General features: G+C 43.2%; 1 protein-coding gene across 4 annotated transcripts in view; it reads left to right on the forward strand.

Annotated features, from left to right (window-relative positions):
* The window catches only part of LOC132396489 (nipped-B-like protein), a 531,210-nt gene that overhangs the window by 95,055 nt on the left and 412,592 nt on the right, over positions 1-23,563 (forward strand). For all 4 annotated transcript variants that reach the window (XM_059974034.1, XM_059974035.1, XM_059974036.1 and 1 more), the window contains exon 3: positions 16,662-16,827. In XM_059974034.1, coding sequence (XP_059830017.1) covers positions 16,662-16,827 — 166 coding nt within the window. The remainder of the gene's footprint in view (positions 1-16,661; positions 16,828-23,563) is intronic.

A 23,563-nucleotide genomic window follows, 5' to 3' on the forward strand; every position in this document is an offset into this window, starting at 1 on the left:
ACCTTCTTCCTCAATGTCGCAAAACCAAGGAGCAGGTTGTGGACTACAGCAGGAATGGAGACAAGCTAACCCCTATTGACGTCAATGGATCTGGGATTGAGAGGGTGAACAGTTTTAAGTTCCTCGGCACACAGAGGATCTAGTGGCTGTGTGGTGAAAAAAAGCTGAATGAGAATGGCGCCTCTTTCAAATCCCAAGAACTTTCTACATGGGTGCTGTCGAGAGCATCCTGACTGGCTGCATCACTGCCCGGTATGGGAACTGTACTTCCCGCAATCGTAGGACTCTGCAGAGAGGGGTGCGAACAAGCCAGCGGTTCTGTAGACGTGAACTTCAGGATCTTTACAAAGGTGTGTAAAAAGGGCCCGAAGGATCATTGGGGACCTGAGTCTTCCCAATCACACTTCATGCACTGTCTGGGTAGTCTTCAGCCCCTTGGCATGAACATTGAATTCTCCAACTTCCGGTAATTCCCTCCCTCCCCCTTCCCAGTTTCACTCTGCCTCCTCTTCCAGCTGCCTATCACCTCTCTCATGATTCTGCCGCCTTCTACTACCCATACTGCTTTCCCCTTACATTCCTTCTTCACCTTTCCTGCCCCACCCCTTGATCTTTCCTCTGATTGGTTTTTCACCTGGCACCTACCAGCCTTCTCCTTCCCACCCTCCCCTCACCTTCTTTATAGGGCCCCTGCCCCCTGCCCGAAACGTTGACCGCTCGGATGCTGCCCGATCTGCTGAGTTCCTCCAGTTTGTTTGTACATGTTGATTTAACCACAGCATCTGCAGTGTACTTTGTGTCTTCCCAATCACAAACTGTTCCAGCTGCTATCATCCAAACGGTACTGAGTGTATATGCCAGGACTAACAAGTTTTGGGACAGCTTCTTCCACCAGACTATCAGACTGATTGATTCATGCTGATACAATTGTATTTCTGTAATATAGACTGTCCTGCTTTAGATATTATTTATTACAAATTTCTATAACTTGCACACTTAGACACTAACTGCATTTACGTGGTATCCACTGCTTATTCTTTGTCACAGTCTCTCTACATGTTGCAACTACCTGTACTTCAAGTGCTCCATCCTCTGACCTATCACTCTAGTTTGCATTCCTCTGCCAAGTTTGTTCTCCCCATCAGATCTAGCAAACCTGCATGGACATTGCTCTAGCATGGGCATTGACTACTCTGTAAATTCAGGTGTAACCCGATCCTTTTGTACAGGCCATAGCTTCCCTGGAAGAATTCCCAATGATCCACATATTTGAAACCCTGTCCCTTAGATCAATTCATCTGTAGTATCATCCTATTTGTACCCTCACTGGCACATGACAAAAGGTAACAATCCAAAAGTTACTACCCCTTGAGGTCCAACTTTTCAGCTTCCTGCCTAGCTCCCTGTATTTGCTCAAGACCTTGACTCTTCATAATGAGGGGCATTGATCATGTGGGTAGTCAGAGGCCTTTCCCCAGGGCTGAAATGGCTAGCACAAGAGGGCATAGTTTTAAGGTGCTTGGAAGTAGGTACAGAGGAGATGTCAAGGGTAAGTTTTTTATGCAGAGAGTGGTGAGTGCGTAGAAGGGGCTGCCGGTGGCAGCGTTGGATGCAGATATGATATAGTCTTTTAAGAGACTCCTGGATGGCTACATGGACCTTAGAGAAAGAGGGCAATGGGTGAAGACTAAGTAATTAACCATATAACCATATAACAATCACAGTACGGAAACAGGCCATCTCGGCCCTCCTACTCCGTGCCGAACTCTTAATCTCACCTAGTCCCACCTACCCACACTCAGCCCATAACCCTCCACTCCTTTCCTGTCCATATACCTATCCAATTTTACCTTAAATGACACAACTGAACTGGCCTCTACTACCTCTACAGGAAGCTCATTCCACACAGCTATCACTCTCTGAGTAAAGAAATACCCCCCTCGTGTTTCCCTTAAACTTCTGCCCCCTAACTCTCAAATCATGTCCTCACGTTTGAGTCTCCCCTACTCTCAATGGAAACAGCCTATTCACGTCAACTCTATCTATCCCTCTCAAAATTTTAAATACCTCGATCAAATCCCCCCTCAACCTTCTACGCTCCAATGAATAAAGACCTAACTTGTTCAACCTTTCTCTGTAACTTAATTGCTGAAACCTAGGTAACATCCTAGTAAATCGTCTCTGCACTCTCTCTAATTTATTGATATCTTTCCTATAATTCGGTGACCAGAACTGCACACAATATTCCAAATTTGGCCTTACCAATGCCTTGTACAACTTTAGCATTACATCCCAACTTCTGTACTCAATGCTTTGATTTATAAAGGCCAGCGTTCCAAAAGCCTTCTTCACCACCCTATCTACATGAGACTCCACCTTCAGGGAACTATGCACTGTTATTCCTAGATCTCTCTGTTCCTCTGCATTCCTCAATGCCCTACCATTTACCCTGTATGTTCTATTTGGATTATTCCTGCCAAAATGTAGAACCTCACACTTCTCAGCATTAAACTGCATCTGCCAACGTTCAGCCCATTCTTCTAACCGGCATAAATCTCCCTGCAAGCTTTGAAAATCCACCTCATTATCCACAACACCTCCTACCTTAGTATCATCGGCATACTTACTAATCCAATTTACCACCCCATCATCCAGATCATTTATGTATATTACAAACAACATTGGGCCCAAAACAGATCCCTGAGGCACCCCGCTAGTCACCGGCCTCCATCCCGATAAACAATTATCCACCACTACTCTCTGGCATCTCCCATCTAGCCACTGTTGAATCCATTTTATTACTCCAGCATTAATACCTAACGACTGAACCTTCTTAACTAACCTTCCATGTGGAACTTTGTCATATTCTAAGATAGGGGCATGTTCGGCATAGCTTTGTAGGCCAAAGGGCCTGTGTTGTGCTGTATGTTTTCTATGTTTCTACCTCTTAACTGTTCCTAGCTTTATCACTGGTACCATGTGGCTGAGAGACTGGTGTAGGGGGCAGGGCTTTGGATTCCTGGATCATTGGAGTCTCTTCTGGGGGAGGTATGACCTGTACAAAAATGACTCATAATAAATTTACTTTGATCTTTGAACAAATTCGTAGGCCAAAGGACTTGTTCTGTGCTATTCTTTTTGATAATGTGCTTGGAATTTGCTCCACTCTTTTCCTGATTCCCAGGGCAAAGAATTAGTTCTATTATCACTGGTATGTGATGTGAAATTTGTTAACTTAGCAGCAGTTCAATATAATACATAATCTAGCAGAGAGAGAAATAAATAAATAAATAAAATGAAGCATAATAAATAGATAAGTAAATCAATTACATATATTGAATAGATTATTAAAAATGTGCAAAAACAGAAATAAAAAAAGTGAATTTAAAAAAAAGAAGTGAGTTAGTGTCCAAAGCTTCAAAGTCCATTTAGAAATCAGATGGCAGAGGGGAAGAAGCTGTTTCTGAATCGCTGTGTGTGTGCTTTCAGGTATCTCCTACCTGATGATAACTAAGAAAAGGGCATGCCCTGGGTGCTGGAGGTCTTTAATAATGGACACTGCCTTTCTGAGACACCGCTCCTTGAAGATGTCCTGGGTACTTTGTAGTCTAGTACCCAAGATGGAGCCGACTAAATTTACAACCCTCTACAGCTTCTTTAGGTCCTGTGCATTAGACCCTCCATACCAGACAGTAATGCAGCCTGTCAGAATGCTCTCCACGGTACATCTATAGAAGTTTTTGAGTGTATTTGTTGACATGCCAAATCGCTTCAAACTCCTAATAAAGTATAGCTGCTGTCTTGCCTTCTTTATGACTACATCAATATGTTGGGATCAGGTTAGATCTTCAGATTTTGACACCCAGGAACTTGAAGCTGCTCACTCTCCACTTCTGATCCTTCTATGAGGATTGGTATGTGTTCCTTTGTCAATTGGCTCTTTTGTCTTACTGGCTCTGAGTGCAGGGTTGAAATAAACCAAAGATAGTGTGCAACAGAGAGGATAGGAAGGACAGGCAGGGAATGAGGTATAATCACAGCCAGTGGGATGATTTACAATAGAAAGCAACAAATACTGGACTGAATGCACGCAGCTTAATAAATAAGATGGACGATCTTGAAATTTGGCTGCAGATTGGCAAGTATGACGTTGTGGCCATCTCTGAAACTGGCTAAAGGATGGCCGCCATTGGAAGGTGAACATCCAAGGATATACAGTGTATCGGGGCTTAGTAGGCGGGGGGGGGGGGGGAGGTGGTGTGGTCCTGTGTATAAGAAATAATATTAAATCATTTGAAAGGAATGGCATAGGATTGGAAGCTGTAGAGTCTCTATGGGTTGAGGTAAGAAAACAGCAAGTGTAAAAGGACCTTAATGGCAGTTGTTTACAGGCCTCCAAACAGCAGCTGGGATGTGGATTACAAATCACAGGACAAGATAGAATAAGTGTGTCAGAAGGGCAATGTCATGATAATTATTGGGGATTTTAACGTGAAAGTGGATTGGGAAAACCCGGTCAGTACTGAACCTTGAGATAGAATTTGTAGATTGTCTAAGGGATGGCTTTTAGGAACAGCTTGTTGTTGAGCCCACTATGGGATTGGCTGTGCTGGATTGGGTATTGTGCAATGATCTGGAGGTGATAAGAGAGTTTAAGGTTAAGGAACCATAAGGGAACAGTGATCGCAATATGATCGCGTTCACTTTGAAATTAGAGAAGGAGAGACTAAATTCCATTGTGGTATTCACCGAAACTAAATTTCAGTGGAATAAAGAAAATTACAATGGCATGAGGGGAACTGACCAAAGTTGACTGGACAGGGACACTAGCAGGAAGGACCACATTGTGAAAAATGAGGGAAGTGCAAGACAGTTATGTTCCAAATAAAACATTTTATCCCAATAACATTCCCAATATAGAAAGAAAAAAATAAGTAGATCAATTACAATAAGTCTATGTATATTAAGTAGATTAAAAAGTGCAAAACAGAAATAATTTTTTTTAAATGGGGGTCATGTTCATGGGTTCATTGTCCTTTTAGGAATCAGATGGCAGAGGAGAGCTGTTTCTGAATCACTGAGCTGAGTTCCTTCAGGCTTCTGTACTTCCTGCCTGATGGTAACAATGAAAAGAGGGCATGACCTAGGTGATGGGGTCCCTAATAAAGGATCCTGGCTTTTTCTAAGACAGCGCTCCTTGAAGAGGTAGTACCCAAGATGGAACTGACTGATTTTACAGCCTCTTTCAGTCTTGTGCAGAGCTCTCCCCCCCCCCCCCCCCCCCCAATATCCAGACATATCCACCATATCCATATCCAGCAGGCAGCGTCGGAGCAAGCAGCAGAGCGAGAGGGTGCAGAGTGATAGGGCTTTAGCTCAACTAGCTTAGGTGGAAATGGGAAGAGGCTTCCTGTGACCGTTGAGTCTTATAATAAAGGGGTAAGTTACAGGTTTATTTATTTAGTAATAACAGTAGCATTAGAGGTGTGCATCTAGGATTAGTGTTGTGCTTGAAGTGCCAGATGTGGGGACCCTGGGAGACTCCCAGCCTCCCCAAGGATTACATCTGCACCAAGTGCATTGAGATGAGGCTCCTTAAGGACCATGTTCAAGATCTGGAGCTGCAACATGATGACCTTCAGCTAATTGGGGAAAGCGAGGAGGTTATTGATAATATCTATAGAGAGATAGCAGATAGCACCACTGTGACAGTCCTCCTCAGAAATTGATATATCATTTTAGATATTGTTAGAGTGGTTGACCTGACACAGGAAGACTACAGTGAACGGGACTCTGGCACTCTGCCCAGTGCAATGATCAGGAGAGCAAGGAGAGATGCGGCAGTTATAGGGGATTCCATAGTGAGGGGAACAGACAAGAGATTCTGCGAGCCGGTCAAGGATACCTGGCTGGGGTGTTGCCTCCCTGGTGCCAGGATACGGGATGTCTCAGATTGGGTACAGAGTGTTCTGAGGAGAGAAAGTGAGCGGCCAGAAGTCTTGGTACATATTGGTACCAATGAAATAGACAGAAAAAGAGAGGAGAGGTCCTGAAGGAAGATTACTGGGAGCTGGGAAGAAAATTGAAAACCAGACCTCCAGAGTAATAATCTCAGGATTACTGCTGAGCCACGAGCTAATGAAGGTAAGAATAGCAGAATTAAGCAGATGAATGTGTGGCTAAGTAACTGGTGCAGGGGGCAGGGCTTCAAGTTCTTGGATAATTGGGATCTTTTTGGGGGAGGTATGACTTATACAAAATAGATGGGTTACAGCTAAACTCAAAGGGTACTAATATTCTGGCGGGATTGTTTAATGTCGCTTTTAGGGGGGGGTTTAAACTAAGTTGGCAAGGGGAAGGAAACTAGGGTGTTGGGGTTGAAGAAGAGGAAAATAGAAATAAGTCAAAGATACTGTGCAGCAAAGGTGGCAAGAAGAACAGGCAGGCAAATAGGCAGGGTAATTTGCTGTGTGATAGAAATATAGCAAAATCAGTAACAGCTACTGATCTAAATGTACTGTACTTAAATGCATGCAGCATTAAAAATAAAGTGGATGACCTCGTTGTACAGCTACAGGTTAAAAGATATGACATTGTGGCCATCACCGAGTCATGGCTAAATGATGGATATGATTGGGAGCTGAATGTCTGAGGATACACAGTGTATAGGAAGGTAGGTAAAGGGGGTGGCGTGGCCCTGATGGTAAGCCACAATATCAAATCACTAGAAAGAAGGGACGTAGGATCAGAAGAGGTAAAATCCTTATGGGTCGAGTTAAGAAATGACAAGGGTATAAAGACTCTAATAGCAGTTATATACAGGCCTCCAAACAGCAGCTGGGATGTGGACTACAGGTTACAGCTGGAAGTAGAAAAAGCCTGTCAGAAGGATAATGTTAAGATAATTATGGGGGATTTTAATATGGAAGTGGATTGGGAAAGTCAGGAAGGCACTGGATCTCAGGAGAGGGAGTTTGTAGAATGCCTCTGGGATGGCTTTTTAGAGCAGCTTATTCGTAAGCCCATCAGGGGAATCGGCTGTTTTGGATTGAGTGCTGTGTAATGAACCTGAGGCGATTAGGGAGCTAGAGGTAATGGAATCCCTTGGAAGTAGTGATCATAATATAATTGAGTTCAGTTTCAAATTTGGAAAGGAGAAGCTGGTATCAGCTGTATCGATATTTCAGTGGAACAAAGGAAATTACAGTGGTATGAGAGAGGAACTGGTTGATGGGAAAAGTAAGCTAGATGGAGGGTCAGTAGAGGAGAATTGGATGAAATTCCTACAAGAAATAAGGAATGTGCAGGAAAAATATATTCCAAGAAAAAGAAAATCATGAATGGAAAATGGCACATGTGGCTAACGAGAGAGGTTAAGGCTGAAATAAAAGCAAAAGCGATGGCATACAAGGAAGCAAAAATTAGTGGGAAAACTGAGGACTGGATGACTTTTAAAAACTTACAGAAGGAAACTAAGAAAGTCATTATGAAAGAAAAGATGAATTATGAAAGGAAGTTGGCAATTAACATAAAAAAGGATACTAAGAGTTTTTTTAAATATATGAAAAGTAAAAGAGTGACACGGGTAGATATAGGACCGATTGAAAATGATGCTGGAGAAATTATGATGGGTAACAAAGAGATGGCAGAGGAACTAAATGAGTATTTTGCATCAGTCTTCACAGTGGAAGACATTAGCAACATATCTTGATAGCCAGAGGTCTCAAAGAATAGAATTAGGTACAGTCAAGATTACTAGAGAGAAAGTGCTTGGAAAGCTAAATGGACTAAGGATAGATAAGTCTCCTGGACCGGATGAGATGCACCCACAGGTTCTGCAGGAGGTGGCTTTGGAGATTGTGGAGGCATTGGAAATGATCTTCCAGGAATCAGTAGACTCTGGCACGGTTCCGGAGGACTGGAAGGTCGCAAATGTAGTTCCGCTGTTTAAGAAAGGAGGGAGGCAGCAAAGAGAAAATTACAAACCTATTAGTCTGACATCAGCAGGTGGAAAGTTATTGGAGTCGATCCTCAAGGATGAGCTTGTGAAATATCTCAAGGTGCATGACAAAATAGGCCCAAGCCAGCATGGTTTCATGAAGGGAAGATCCTGCCTCGCCAACCCATTGGAATTTTTTGTGGTAATCTCAAATAAGATTGAGAAGGAAGAGACTGTGGATGTGTATTTGGATTTTCAAAAGGCCTTAATAAGGTGCTGCATAAGAGGCTGCTTAATAAGATGAGAGCCCATGGAATTACAGGAAAGATATTGGAATTGGTGGAGCATTGGCTAATAGGCAGAAAGCAAAGGGTGGGGGGGAATAAAGGGATCCTATGGTTGCCGGTTACTAGTGGTGTTCCGCAGGGGTGGGTGTTGGGGCCGCTTCTTTTTGCACTGTATATCAATGATTTTGATTATGGATTAAATGGTTTTGTGGCTAAGTTTGCGGATGACACCAAGATAGGTGGAGGAGCAGGAAGTGTTGAAGAAACTGAAAGGTTACAGAGACACTTGGTCAGTTTAGGAGCAACACACACAAAATGCTGGTGGAATGCAGCAGGCGAGGCCCGAAACATCAACAGTGCTTCTTCCTATAGATGCTGCCTGGCCTGCTGTGTTCCACCAGCAGTTTATGTGTGTTGCTTGAATTTCCAGCATCTTCAGATTTCCTTGTGTCAGTTTAGGAGAGTGGGCAAAGAAATGGCAGATGAGTTACAATGTTGAGAAATGTACAGTTGTACATTTTGGAAGAAGAAATAATTGGGCAGATTACTATTTAGATGGGGAGAAAATTCAAACATCATTCAAACACTTTGCTCTTTGGTCTCCCTGACATTGAGTGCAAGGTTGTTCTTGCAACAGCAGTCAACTGTGGAAGTCGAATCTGGATAAAGTCACTCAGAGACTGTATAAATACAAACTCTTTATTCAAAGCCTCCGGGGCACTTCAGTTAGTCGCTCAAACGGGAACAGTCAGTGACTGTTCCTGCTTGGTCCACCAACTAACTGGCAGTTCCTCTTGCAAGATAGATATAGTTGCTCACATACACCCACACAGGACAGGCTGGAGCCGGTCTTATCTATGTGCATGACTGACTGCACAAAGAGACAAGGACCTTCAAGCACTAACTGTCTAACTACAAAAAAATACTGCTCAGCATTGAATAGCAAGATTAGCACATCTGTTGATCATCAGTGGTTTCTTGCAGAAAACAGGCTGCTATGTTTAATGACTTGTGTTGACCCTTTATATACTTTATCACAAGTTGTTCTCTCTCTCTTCTTTATGCTGTCTCATCTCCATCTGAGATTCTACCAACAATGGTTGTGTCATCAACAAATTTATGGATGGCATTTGAGTTATACCTAGTGACACAGTCATGGGTATGGAGGGAGTAGAGGAGTGGGTTAAGCACACATCCCTGAGGTGCACCAGTGTTGATTGTAGGTGTAGGTTGATCAAAAATGTAGATGTTGTGTTTAGTAAGTTTGTGTAAGTTTAAATAGAGGAGGAAAGAATACAGTGAATGGCAGGATGCATGAGACCATTGATGTACACTAGGATTTTTGGGACTAGTCCTATTTCTCTTTGCAGGGACTAGGTGATGAAAAAGGCACACAGCATGCTTACCTTTATTGATAAAGGCAGTGAGTATCAAAGTTTGCATGTCCTGTCCGGGCCAAAATCTTTACTTAAGCTTCCTCCTTCCTCTTTGGGACTGTGGCAACAAGGGAAGTCAAAACCAATATAAACACCTAAGAGAGGGCATATAATAGAGCAAATATTAGAGGGAAGTTAGAGGATTGGGAAGCTTTTAAATACCAAAAGAAGGCAACTTAAAAAGTCATTAAGAAAGTATACATGCAATACAAAAGTAAGCTAGACAATAATATTAAAGAGGATACCAAAAGCTGTTTCAGATACATAAATTGTAAAAGAGAGGAGAGAATGGATATTGGACCACAGAAAACCTTGCTGGAGAGGTAATAATGAGGGACAAGGAAATGGTGGACGAACTGAAGTATCTTGCGTCAGTTGTCACTGTGGAAGACACTAGCAGTATGGTGGAAGTTCCAGGTGTCAGGGGTCATGAAGTGTGAGAGGTTACCATTACTAGGGAGAAGTTTCTTGGGAAACTGGAAGGTCTGAAGGTAGGTAAGTCACCCGGACCAGATGCTGTACACTCCAGAGTTCTGAAAGAGGTGGCTGAAGAGATTATGGAGGCATTAGCAATGATCTTTCAAGAATCACTATATTCTGGAATGGTTCCAGAAGACAGGAAAATTGCAAATGTCACTCTCCTCCTGAAGGGAGAGAGGCAGAAGAAAGGAAATTATAGGCCAGTTACTCTGACCTCGGTGGTTGGGAAGATGTTGGAGTCGATTATTAAGGGTGTGGGGAGGTGTATTGTCATGCACTTGAGCAGAAGAGATGAGAGTATAGACTATTTTCTAAATGCAGCAAAAGGGCAGGGGTCTGGGGTGCTAGGGAGATTTGGGAATCCTTGTGCCGGATTCCCTGGAGGTTAATTTGCAGGTTGAGTCTGCGGTGCTGGCATTCCTTTCAGGATTGCTTGGAGTGTAGGAGCAAGGATGTAGTGCTGAGAATTTGTAGAATGCTGGTGGAGCCTCGCTTGGAGTGTGGTGGGCAGTTTTGGGCCCCTTGGAGGGGATGTGCTGAGGCTGGAGAGGGTTCGAGGGAAGATCACAGTGATTCTGGGATTGAACGGCTCGTTGTGTAGGGAGAGTTTGGTGGCTCTGGTCCTGTGTTCACTGGAGTTTGGAGGAGTGGGGGTGACCTCGTTGGAGCCTATCCAATGGTGGGGGGGCATTGATGGAGTGGATGTGGAGAGGATGATTCCTGTGGTGAGGGAGTCTGGAATCTGCAGATGTTGCCTCAGGGTAGCAGGGTGTCCTGCTGGAGCGGAGATGAGGAGGAATTTCTCTCTTATCTGTAGAATTATCTGCCCGACGAAGCAGTGGAGGCTACCTCCGTAAATATTTTTAAGACAAGGTTGGGTAGATTTTTGGATTGTAGGGGAATTAAGGGTTACGGGGAAAAGGCAGGTCAGTGGAGATGAGTCTATGGCCCGATCAGCCATAATCTTATTGACGGTGGAGCAGGCTCGACAGGCCAGATGCCCTACTCCTTTTTGTTATGTTCTTATGTAATTTCTTTGGTCAGGGAGTGGTGAGTCTGTGGAGTTCTTTGCCACGGGCGGCTGTGAAGACGAAGTCTTTGTGTTTGGGATGGGGTTTGTTGGATTCTTAGTTGGTCGGGGCATAGGGAGGAGGGCTGGAGATTGGGGCTGGGAGGAGGAATGGATTAGCCATGCTGGAATGGCGGATCGGACTCTGGGCCAAGGGGTCTAATTCTACTCCTATATCTTATAGACTTATGGCTTCCATTGATATATTCAGAGCAAAGGGACAGCAAGGGTTACCTATGTATTCGCTGAAAGAGATGGTGGCGTTTGAAATGAATTTTTTTTGCATCTATATTTACTCGGGAGACAGACACAGAGTCTATAGAGGTGAAGCAATGAAGCACTGAGGTCATGTGACCGTTTACAGATTATGGAAGATGATGTGCTTGCTGTCTTGAGGGATTCAGGATGGATAAGTTTTCAGGGCCTTATGAGGCTTTCCCGTGGGAAGTTCGTGCAGAAATTGCAGGTGTCCTAAAAGGGATATTTAACTGGAGGATAGGAGGATAGCTAATGTCCCATTGTTTAAGAAAGAACTGGAGGATAGGAGGATAGCTAATGTCCCTTTGTTTAAGAAAGACTCCAAAAATAATCTGGGAAACTATAGCTGGTGAGTCTGACTTCAGCAGTGGGAAAGTTATTAGATTGTATTCTAAGGGTCTAGATATATAAGTAGCTGGATAGACAGATTGTTTAGGGATAGTTAACATGGTATGGTATGTTGTATCTAACCAAACTAATAAGGCTTCTCGAGGAGATTAGATGATGAAGGCAAGGCAGTGGGTGTTGTCTGTATCTACTTTGGATGGATATGGACATGGTGTAGGTTAGGGTACAACATTGTGGGGCGAAGGGCCTGTTCCTGTGCTGTAACGTTCTGTGTTCAAATATAATTTTAATTACATTTTAGTATTGTGTGCAGTTCTGTTTGCTGAATTACAGGAAAGATGTGGAGGCTTTGGAGGGGGTGCAGAAAAGCATCATGAAAATGTTACCTGGTTTGCATTATAAAGTTGTACAGTGCAGAACAGTGGCCTTCTGTCCTGCTCATTTGTGTCAATCAGGTTGCCTGACTGAGCTAGTCCCATTTTCTGCTTGTCCAGATTCCTCTAAACCTTTCCTATTCAGTAACTGTCCAAATAGCCGCCTTAAATGTTTTATTTCTACCCACCTCTATCACTTCCTCTGTCAGTTCATTCCATATACACCCTATCTTCATTATATGCGGGGATACCTTCCTCGCAGCCAACACATAATGTGAAGTCGCGTAATGTGAATAATTATTTAAATAGAGAAAATAAGTATGCGTTCCAGAGGGCTTCCTAAATATGTTTTATCTGTAATTTATTCACATTTTCATACCAATATGACACAAAAGCAGTACCACAAGGCACATTTGTATTATATATCAATTTAGGGTAATATTCAATGTAATAAATCATAGAAAATTAACATACTAGGGTTTACAGTACTCACCAACAGGGGCAGGTGTGTTCACTCTGGGAGATGAGTGGTTGTTCTGGTGTCGGGCAGCTTTACGTGGATAAGGTGCATGGATGGTTGTGGTCGTCAGGATCATATCAAGCACAGCAAGGGGTGAAGGAAGACTCACAGAACTCTTAGAACTGCCAGCACCAGTTTGAAGAAAGTGGTGAGGGTTGTTTGCTTGGCAGAATTTTGTTTTTCAGCATAAATTTGCTTGTAAGGAAGAAGGGTTGATGGCAGGTAATGACTGAAATGCTAACTCTGTTCTAAACTTGGGTCCATGTCCATTGGCATTTGTGCTAAGTGTTCTGACTTCCACCATTCCCTCACAGTTGGTAACCTCCTGGGATTTTCAAAATCGTCTGTTGCTTGCAGCATCTGAGAGATAGTTTACCGTAAAAAAAACCCTTGAATGTGGATCACACCTTGGTTGAGTGGTTGAATCAGCAATGTTGTGTTAGGTGACAGGAAACGCACTGTCATGTTAGGATGAATGCTGTCCAAATGTTTAGGATGGGCTGGCGCATTGTCAAGCAACAAAAGAACTTTAAAGGCAAGATTCTGTTCCTGGCAGTAGCATCCCAGAGCTGTGTTACCTTCACCTGATGCCGCGCTATTTATAATTTCCAAGTTTTTTTCAAGTGTTAAAGTGGTTCTCGGCTGATGGCCCAGGACATGACATTGGACTCTTAGGAGGCATAGTTAAATATATCAAGCACAAAATCACTGCACCGTAGGTAAAACCAACAAAAGTTTAAGAGTGTAAGATCGCACATCCACACCTTGCCAAAACCAATGCGAGACTGGCGGGAGTGAGACTGTGAGGCGTGTGCACCTGACTTGTATTGGCAGGAAAGCGGCGCTTCTCATCCCAAAAGTGAGACTGTGAAGCATGCGCACGTGACTTACATTGGTGGGAAAGCAGTGTTCCTCACATAACTAAGTTTTGTACGCATATAAGGAGACATTGCTAGAAATAGGTTCTTGGCGTAATTGTGAATCTGCATAGTCTGAAGACGCATATAACGAGCCTAGGGTGTATTAACTATGTTTGTGTGTATGGGGGGAGTGGTGGAACTATTCCACATGTCTTTTTTAAATTCTTGCCCTTATTTTAAAACAGTTTTTTAGTTTTGCACTCTAATATCTTGGGGAAAATGCTTTGGCTATTTGCCTTATCCATGCCTGTCATGATTTTCTACATGCCCAAGTTCACCCCTCAGCCTCTTGCATTTTGGAGTGGGTGCAGTGGGGTTGCAGAACTATGAGAGGCATAGATATCGTAGATAGTCCTTTTAATAAGGATTTGAAATGTTATTGTAGAGGTCACAACTTTCAGGTGAGGGGGAAAGTTGAAGTAAATTTGTGAGGCAGGCTGTTTTTTTTACAGAGTGGTAGTGGGGAGCATTCTGTCAAGTTGCATCAATGCACTGGATTACAAGGCTGTGGAGGGTCCTCATCCTCTTGAATGTACTCTCTTCTCAATCAGGGAGGTGGTACCGGAGTGTGAAGATCCTCACTCAACATTTCAATGCTCCCATTTCTTGTCTTTTGCACCTCTTTTTTTTGTATCTTGAACTGTTCTGATGCTGTAATACAAATTTCCCAGCATGTTGGTGATAATAAACTGATACCGATTCTAACAGGTTACGTGAATTCCACGTTGCTGCACATTGTCTGTATCCTTCTATTTCCCTGTCTCTTTATCTGGAGGCTGCTGGAGGAACTCTTCAACGAATTCTAACAGATTTGTTGGACAAAACTGTGCTGACTTCACTCTAGTTTGTCATGTACTTTCAAGTATCTTGAAATCTCATTAATAATGAACTCTAAAATTAACCAACCATTAGGTGAAGCTAACTAGCCTGTAACTTTGTGTATTTTGCTTCCCTCTCTTATTAAACAAGAATGTCACATTATAGTTTCCCCGTCCTCTGGGATCCTCTCTAATTCCAGAGATTCTGGAAAGATCGTTGCTAATGCTTCTGCTACCTCTTTCACAAGTCTGAGGTTTTATAGAAACATAGAAAACCTAAGCACAATACAGCTCCTTCAGCCCACAATGCTGTGCCGAAGATGTACTTACTTTAGAAATTACCTAGGGTTACCCATAGCCCTCTATTTTTCAAAGTTCCATGTACCTATCCAGGAGTCTGTTTAAAAAACCCTATCGTATCCACCACCACAGTTGCCAACAGCCTATTCCACGCACTCACCACTCTACCCATGACATGTACCTACTTCCAAGCAGCTTAACACTATGCCCTCTTGTGTTAGCCAGTTCAGCCCTAGGAAGAAGACTACCCACATGATGATAGCCAGAGGCTTTGTCCTTTTGGTTTTGGTGATTAATCTATCTTAAGGCCTTTCAGCTTCCCCAGCACCTTCTTTGTAATAGGCTTGAATTGAATTGAATTACATCCTTCATATACATGAAGAGTAAAAGTCTTTATGTTATGTGTTTATTCAAATGTGCAATTATAGTAATCTATAATAAATATTATGTACAACAGGGTAGTCTATATAAGATAGAAATACAATTGCGCCAGCATGAATTAAGTAGGCTGATGGCCTGGTGGAAGAAGCTGCCCTGTTGGGCCAGGCTTTTATGCTGTGGTACTGTTTCCCAGATGGTAGCAGCTGGCACAGTTTGTGGTTGGGGTGACTCAGGTCTCCAAAGATTCTTTTTACACACCTGTTTTTGTAAATGTCCTGAATAGTGGGAAGTTCACATCTACAGATGCACTGGGCTGCGACTGAAGGAAGTACGGTTCCCATACCAGGCAGTGATGCAGCCATCCAGCTAGTGGTGTGCCACAGGGATTGTTGTTTGTATGACAGTGTTGTTAACATGGTTAATAAGTTTGCAGTTGAAACAAAAAAAAAGTATGCTATATTGGACTACGAAGAAGGTTATCAAAGATTACAGCAGGATCCAGATGAACTGGAGAAGTGGACCAAGGAATGGCAGAAGTTATTTAACTTGGATAAGTGCAAGGTGTTGCATCTTGGTCAGCTGAAGCAGGGTACATTCAGTGGCAGGAGCATGGAGATATTGATAGAATAGAAAGTGAAAACACAGATGGACAGTAGTGATTCAGGCCTTTGCCACACTTGGTTTCAATGGTCAGGAGATTGAGTACAGAAGGTGAGTTGTCATGTTGCATCCACATTTGGAATACTGTGCACAGCTCTAGCAAGTATAAGTGTTCCCCGCTTTACAAATGTTCACTTTACACCACTTTGCTTTTGCAAAGGACTTACTTAGTAACCTGTTTTTGCATTACAAAGAGGATTTTTGCTTTAACGAAAATTTTTCTAATATAAGTTAATGGTTCTTCGCTTTATGCCATTTTGGCTTAAGAAAGGTTTCATAGGAACACTGTGCCTTTGTAAAGGGGGTGGGGGAGACCTGTATGTTATTAACGTGGAAAGGATGTAGAAAAAGTTAGCAAGGATTCTACTGGACCTGGAGAGGTAAAATTGTGAGAGGCAGGATAGGGTGGAGATTTTTTCACTGGAGTACAGGATGCTGAGGAGTGATCTCGATGTTTATAAAATTATGGGGGGCATAGATATGAGGATAGCCATTGCCTTTTCCCAGGGTTGGGGAGTCTTAAAATGAGAGGGCATAGATTTAAAGTGTGTGTGTGTGTGTGGGGGGGGGGGTAATGTTCCCCTAAGATTTAAAAGCAACTTTTGGGGAAACTTTTTCAGAGTGAGTGGTGGGTATATGGAACAAACTGATGGAGGAAGGTTCAGCAGTGGGTGCAGTTATGTTTATAAGCCATTTGGATTAGAAGGGTTTGGAGGGATATTGGTCAAAAGCAGACAAATGGAACAAGCTGGCTGAAGATGCACACCCTGAGCTGAATGACGCTAATTGTGTTGCAATTAAATATTGTCTGCACTATAACCAATTGTTTTGCTGTAAAATGTTTGAACACTTGTTCTTTTTCTCCGAACAGTATTGAATCAACTTCCACTTCCCTCTCCCCTGCCTGCTACCACCACCAAAAGCTTACTGTTTGGAGGGAGAATTGCAGAAGATGTAAATTGCCTCATGGGCTGTCGAGATGAGAGCCTTGTCGCACAGTTAGTACATAGCCTCAGTCAAGTCTCCACAGATCATATGTAAGTACAATTGTATTATTTTCTGATTGGCAAAGGGGGTTTAAAAACATATTTTTCTGAGTGCTTTGCCAGGTAACCATGGCACAACACAAGAATGACTAAAGAGCATTTTAGTCATCAAGACTTGTGTATTCAGCAACTTAACCCCAGAAATGAAGTGCTGCTGCAGAAGTGAAGCGGTGTGTGCAAGGTGGGGGCAGCATTTTATTGAGAATGTCCATCTCTTGTCAGTTATTGCAGCCAACTGTTTCTCATTCAACTATTTCAAAAATTTTTGATGCTACCATTTACCTGATTGTTATTTGAGGCTTATTCCTGCAGAATTAATTGTATTACATAGAACATAGTAAGGCTTCCTGGCCCATGATATTGTGCTGTCCTTGTAATTTACAAATTACAAAAAGATCAATTTAGCCCTGCTCTGCTACATCGTCCTTCATTTTCTTATTTAAAAGTTTCTCAAATGCCCCTATTGTATCTGTCTGTACCACCACCCTGGTAAGACATTACATGGATCCACCACTCTGTAAAAAGACACATACACATCTTTCTTCTACCAGCTTCCCTAAACTTTCTTACATTCATCTTAAAAAGGATATCCTCTGGTATCGTTCATTGCTGCTCTGAGAAATAGGCACTGGCCATCCACTCTTGTCTGCACCTTTTATCACCTTATGCTCTTCCATCATGTCACTGTTCATCCTCCTTTGCTCCAAAGAGAAAAGCCCTTGCTTGCTCAGCCATTCTTTATAAGACACACTCTCTAGTCCAGACAACATCCTGGTTAAGTCTGTTCTGCACCTCTCTAAAACTTTGACATCCTTCTTATAGAGAGGTGACCAGACTGAACACAATATTCCAACTGTGGTCTAAGCAGCGTTTTATCAAGCTGCAACATTTACATAGTGATCTTCAACTCGATCCCATAACTAATGATGGCCAACACACTGTATGCCATTTTAACAACCCTAAAAACTTGCGTAGGGTTTGGGATCTATTGTGGGATCAATGGATGTGGATCCAAGATTCCTCTGTTCCTTCACACTGCTAAGAATCCTACCATTAACCTTGTATTTTACTCTCAAATTCAACTTTTCAAAGTGAATCACTACAGACTTTTCAGGGTTGAACTAAATCTGCCCCTTCTTAGCCCAGCTCTGCATAATGTCAATGACCTGTTGCAACTAATGTCCCGAGGTAGAGGGTGGTAGTGGAGAGAATTTTTGATTGCAGGCATGTAACCGGTATTAAATAGTATAGTAGAACAGTGGGGCAGTCCTTTTGATCCACACTTCTAAGCAAGACAACAAATTAAACTAAATCTCTTCTGTCTAACAATGTTACTATCATATCTTCTACCGCTTGCTTGGCATCCTGTTCCAGGCATCCATCATCATTATTTAAGAAAATGATATTGCCCTGTGTATCTTTTGCACTTTCCCACTGTTATCTTAAATGCATGTCTTCTAGTGCTTGTCATTTGTACTTGGTGTAGAAATACAATGGGTCCTTAATTAATCGTCCTACATGTTAATGATTTGGAATATAATGTAGGTGGCGTGATAAGTAAAATCGCAGATACTATATATATTTGTTGTTGATACAATCACGGTTGGTAGAATCAGATGGAGAGAAGGCAAATGGGAACGAGATATGCCATCTAGTGGAGTGGTGTCGCAGCAACAACCTTGCACTCAATGTCAGTAAGATGAAAGAGCTGATTTTATGAAGAGTAAGACTAAGTAACACTTACCAATCCTCATAGAGGGATCAGAAATGGAGAGTGTGAGCAGTTTCATGTTCCTGGATGTCAAGGTCACTGTCTGGTATGGGGGGGGGGGGGGTGGAGGGCTACTGTACAGGACCAAAAAAGTGGTAGAGAGTTGTAAATTTAGGTCAGCCCCATCTTGGGTACTAGCCTACAAAGTACCTAGGACAGTGGTCCCCAACCACTGGGCTGCGAAGCATGTGCTATCGGGCCGCAAGGAAATGATATGATTTGGCGATATGTAACGATATGAGTCAGCTGCACTTTTCCTCATTCCTTGTCACACTTACTGTTGAACTTGAATGCATGCGAGGTCATCAGTCGCCTAAACGCAGTGATACCCTAGTTCCAGGAATCACTGGTTTTCCTTGGATAATTGGCCGCCTTGTGCAGCCGGCAAGAAGTGTGGTTGCTACTAGCCTGGAGCCTGGACAAATGGGCACCGCCTCTAAACCTGTTTAGCACACCGAATGTTCGTGGGGAACCCGGTGCTAAAATATTCACTGACGACCTAATTTGGGCTCAGGGTTTCGTAAGTAGCAGAACAGCTACCTTGCTGCGATCTACTGAAAGTCATCCCTTGAGCCAAACTTTTGTCAGCCGATAGATCCTACCTACCTACAAGGAGGGCGGGCATGCACCCTGTTGCATTCCTCGCTTGGTCGGTCGCTCACTCTGGACTGCAACCGGCGTGGCCCTGGCATGGGGACCTCCGGCCCTTACCTTGTCCTCTCACTGGTGTACTGCAATGATCTTATAAGTTCCTATGAGGAAAATATACGTTATGTGTTTAATATCCAATTATTAAGGACCTCCAGCACCCAGGGCATGCTCTTTTCTCACTGTTACCAACAGGTAGGGCAGGGGTCACCATCCTTTTTTGCACTGCGGACCGGTTTAATATTGACAATATTCTTGTGGACCGGCCGACCGTTGGGGGGTGGTGGGGTGTTATTCAAGAACGGAATATAGGTGATAAGTCAACTAGAAGTCATTTATAAGTGGCTAATACACTCAATTTCATTTCTAAAAGAGTTTATCTAATGAAATCAATATTAAACACACAGCGCATATTTTCCTCACATGAATATACTGATAGTCAAGTATATCTCACTTATAGCATCATAACATTTTAAGTAACGTTTGGATATTACACACACAGCGCGTATTTTCCTCATGTGAACATATAAAATCATTGCACCAGTGAGAGGACAAGGTAAGGGCCGGAGGTCCCCATACCAGGGCCGCAGCAGTCGCAGTCTAGAGAGAGCGACCGACAAAAGTTTGGCTCGAGTGACTTTCAGTAGATTGCAGCATGGTTGCTGCTTTGCTAGTTATGAAACTGTGAGCCCAAATTAGGTTGCCTGTGAATATTTTAGCACCGGGTTCCCCACGAACAATCAGTGTGCTAAACAAGTTTAGAGGCGGTGCCCATCTGTCTGCGTTTCAGGCCAGTATCGCTGGCCGCGTGAGGCAGCTGGTTACCTGAGGCCAACCAGTGATCCCTGGTGCGAGGGTATCACTGCGTTTAGGCGACTGATGACCTCGTGTGCGTTCAAGTTCAACAGTAGGTGTGACAGGGAATGAGGAAAGGTGCAGCTGACTCATATCGTTTCATATTGCCAAATCATATCGTTTCTTCATGGCTCGGTGGTTGGGGACCACTGAGGTAGGAGGTACAGAACAGCTTCTTCCCGTCTGCCATCCAATTCCTAAATGGACATTGAACCCGTGAACGCTACCTCACTTTTAAAATATATATTATTTTTGTATTTTGCATGATTTTTAATCTATTCAATATACTTATACTATAATTGATTTACTTTGTTTAATAAATCTGTTAGAGATTTTTGAGGTGGTTACCAGGAAAGTGGATGAAGGGAAGGCAGTGGATGTTGTCTACATGGACTTCAGTAAGGCCTCTGACAAGGTCCTGCATGGGAGGTTAGTTAGGAAAATTCAGTCGCAAGGTATACATGGTGAAGCAGTAAATTGGATTAGACATTGGCTCATAGGGAGAAGTCAGAGAGTGGTAGTGGAGGATTGCTTCTCTAAGTGGAGGACTGTGACTAGTGGTGTGCCACAGGGATCAGCGCTGGGTCCATTGTTATCTGTCATCTATAGCAATGATTTGGATGATAATGTGGTAAATTAGATCTGCAAATTTGCTGATGATACAAAGATTGGAGGTGTGGAAGGTTTTCAAAGCTTGTAGAGGGATCTGGACCAGCTGGAAAAATGGGCTGAAAAATGGCAGATGGAGTTTAATACAGACAAGTGTGAGGTATTGCACTTTGGAAGGACAAACCAAGGTAGAACATATAAGGTAAATGGTAGAACACTGGAGTACAGTAGAACAGAGAGATCTAGGAATACAGATACAAAATTCCCTAAAAGTGGAGTCACAGGTAGATAGGGTAGTAAAGAGAGCTTTTGGTACATTGGCTTTTATAAATCAAAGTATTGAGTATAAGAGTTGGAATGTTATGGTGAGGTTGTATAAGGCATTGGTGAGGCTAAATTTGGAGAATCGTGTACAGTTTTGGTCACCTAATTACAGGAAGGCTATTAAGGTTGAAAGAGTTAACAGGTTAAAGGTTAACAGAGGAGGTCATGCTGCATCTATACATGGTACTGGTGAGGCAGCACCTGGAGTAATGTGTACAGTTCTGGTCTCCATACTTGAGGAAGGATATAGAACATAGAATAGTGCAGTACATTACAGGCCCTTCGGCCCACAATGTTGTGCCAACCCTCAAACCTTGCCTCCCATATAACCCCCCCCCCCACCTTAAATTCCTCCATATACCTGTCTAGTAGTCTTTTAAACTTCACTATTGTATCTGCCTCCACCACTGACAGGCAGTGCATTTCACACACCAACCATTCTTTGAGTGAAAAACCTTCCTCTAATATCCCCCTTGAACTCCCCTCCCCTTACCTTAAAGCCATGTCCTCTTGTACTGAGCAGTGGTGCCCTGGGGAAGAGGGCTGTCCACTCTGTCTATTCCTCTTAATATCTTGTACACCTCTATCATGTCTCATCTCATCCTCCTTCTCTCCAAGAATAAAGCCCTAGCTCCCTTAATCTCTGATCATCATACTCTCTAAACCAGGCAGCATCCTGGTAAATCTCCTCTGTACCCTTTCCAATGGCGACCAGAACTGGACAGTACTCCAAGTGTGGCCTAACTAGAGTTTTACAGAGCTGCATCATTACATCACGTCACTTAAACTCTATCCCTCGACTTATGAAAGCTAACACCCCATAAGCTTTCTTAACTAGCCTACCTACCTGTGAGGCAACTTTCAGGGATTTGTGGACATGCTCCCCCAGATCCCTTTGCTCCTCCACACTACCAAGTATTCTGCCATTTACTTCGTACTCTGCTTTGGAGTTTGTCCTTCCAAAGTGTACCACCTCACACTTCTCCAGGGTTGAACTCCATCTGCCACTTCTCAGCCCACTTCTGCATCCTATCAATGTCTCTCTGCAATCTTTGACAATCCTCTACACTATCTACAACACCACCAACCTTTGTGTTGTCTGCAAACTTGCCAACCCACCCTTCTACCCCCTCATCCAGGTCGTTAATAAAAATCACGAAAAGTAGAGGTCCCAGAACAGATCCTTGTGGGACACCACTAGTCACAACCCTCCAATCTGAATGTACTCCCTCCACCATGACCCTCTGCCTTCTGCAGGCAAGCCAATTCTGAATCTATCTGGCCAAACTTCCCTGGATCCCATGCCTTCTGACTTTCTGAATAAGCCTACCGTGTGGAACCTTGTCAAATGCCTTACTGAAATCCATGTAGATCACATCCACTGCACTACCCTCATCTATATGCCTGGTCACCTCCTCAAAGTACGCTATCAGGCTTGTTAGGCACGATCTGCCCTTCACAAAGCCATGTTGACTGTCGCTGATCAGACCATGATTCTCTAAATGCCCATAGATCCTATCTCTAAGAATCTTTTCCAACAGCTTTCCCAACACAGACATAAGGCTCACTGGTCTATAATTACCTGGACGATCCCTACTACCTTTTTTGAACAAGGGGATAACATTTGCCTCCCTCCAATCCTCCGGTACCATTCCCATGGACAACGAGGACATAAAGATCCTAGCCAGAGGTTCAGCAATCTCTTCCCTTGCCTCGTGGAGCAGCCTGGGGAATATTCTGTCAGGCGCCGGGGACTTATCCGTCCTAATGTATTTTAACAACTCCAAACACCTCCTCTCCCTTAATATCAACATGCTCCAGAACATCAACCTCACTCATATTGTCCTCACCGTCATCATGTTCCCTCTCAGTGGTGAATACCGAAGAGAAGTATTCATTGAGGACCTTGCTCACTTCCACAGCCTCCAGGCACATCTTCCCACTTTTATCTCGAATCGGTCCTACCTTCACTCCTGTCATCCTTTTGTTCTTCACATAATTGAAGAATACCTTGGAGTTTTCCTTTACCCTACTTGCCAAGGTCTTCTCATGCCCCCTTCTTGCTCTTCTCAGCCCCTTAAGCTCCTTTCTTGCTACCCTATATTCCTCAATATCTGATCCTTGCTTCCTAATCCTCATGTATGCTGCCTTCTTCCACCTGACTAGATTTTCCACTTCACCTGTCACCCATAGTTCCTTCACCCTACCAATTTTTATCTTCCTCACTAGGACAAATTTATCCCTAACATCCTGCAAGAGATCCTTAAACATTGACCACATATCCATAGTACATTTCCCTGTAAAAACAGTCTATATACTGGCTTTGGAGGCAGTGCAGAGGAGGTTTGCCAGGTTGATTCTAGGAATGAAGGGGTTTACCTATGAGAAGAGATTGAGTCGCATGGGACTATACTCTCTGGAGTTCAGAAGAATGAGAGGGGATCTTGTAGAAACATACAAAATTTTGAAAGGGATAGATAAGATAGAAGTAGGAAAGTTGTTTTCATTTGTAGGTAAGAC

The sequence above is a fragment of the Hypanus sabinus genome, chromosome 7, assembly GCF_030144855.1.
Source record: "Hypanus sabinus isolate sHypSab1 chromosome 7, sHypSab1.hap1, whole genome shotgun sequence".
Taxonomy (NCBI): domain Eukaryota; kingdom Metazoa; phylum Chordata; class Chondrichthyes; order Myliobatiformes; family Dasyatidae; genus Hypanus; species Hypanus sabinus.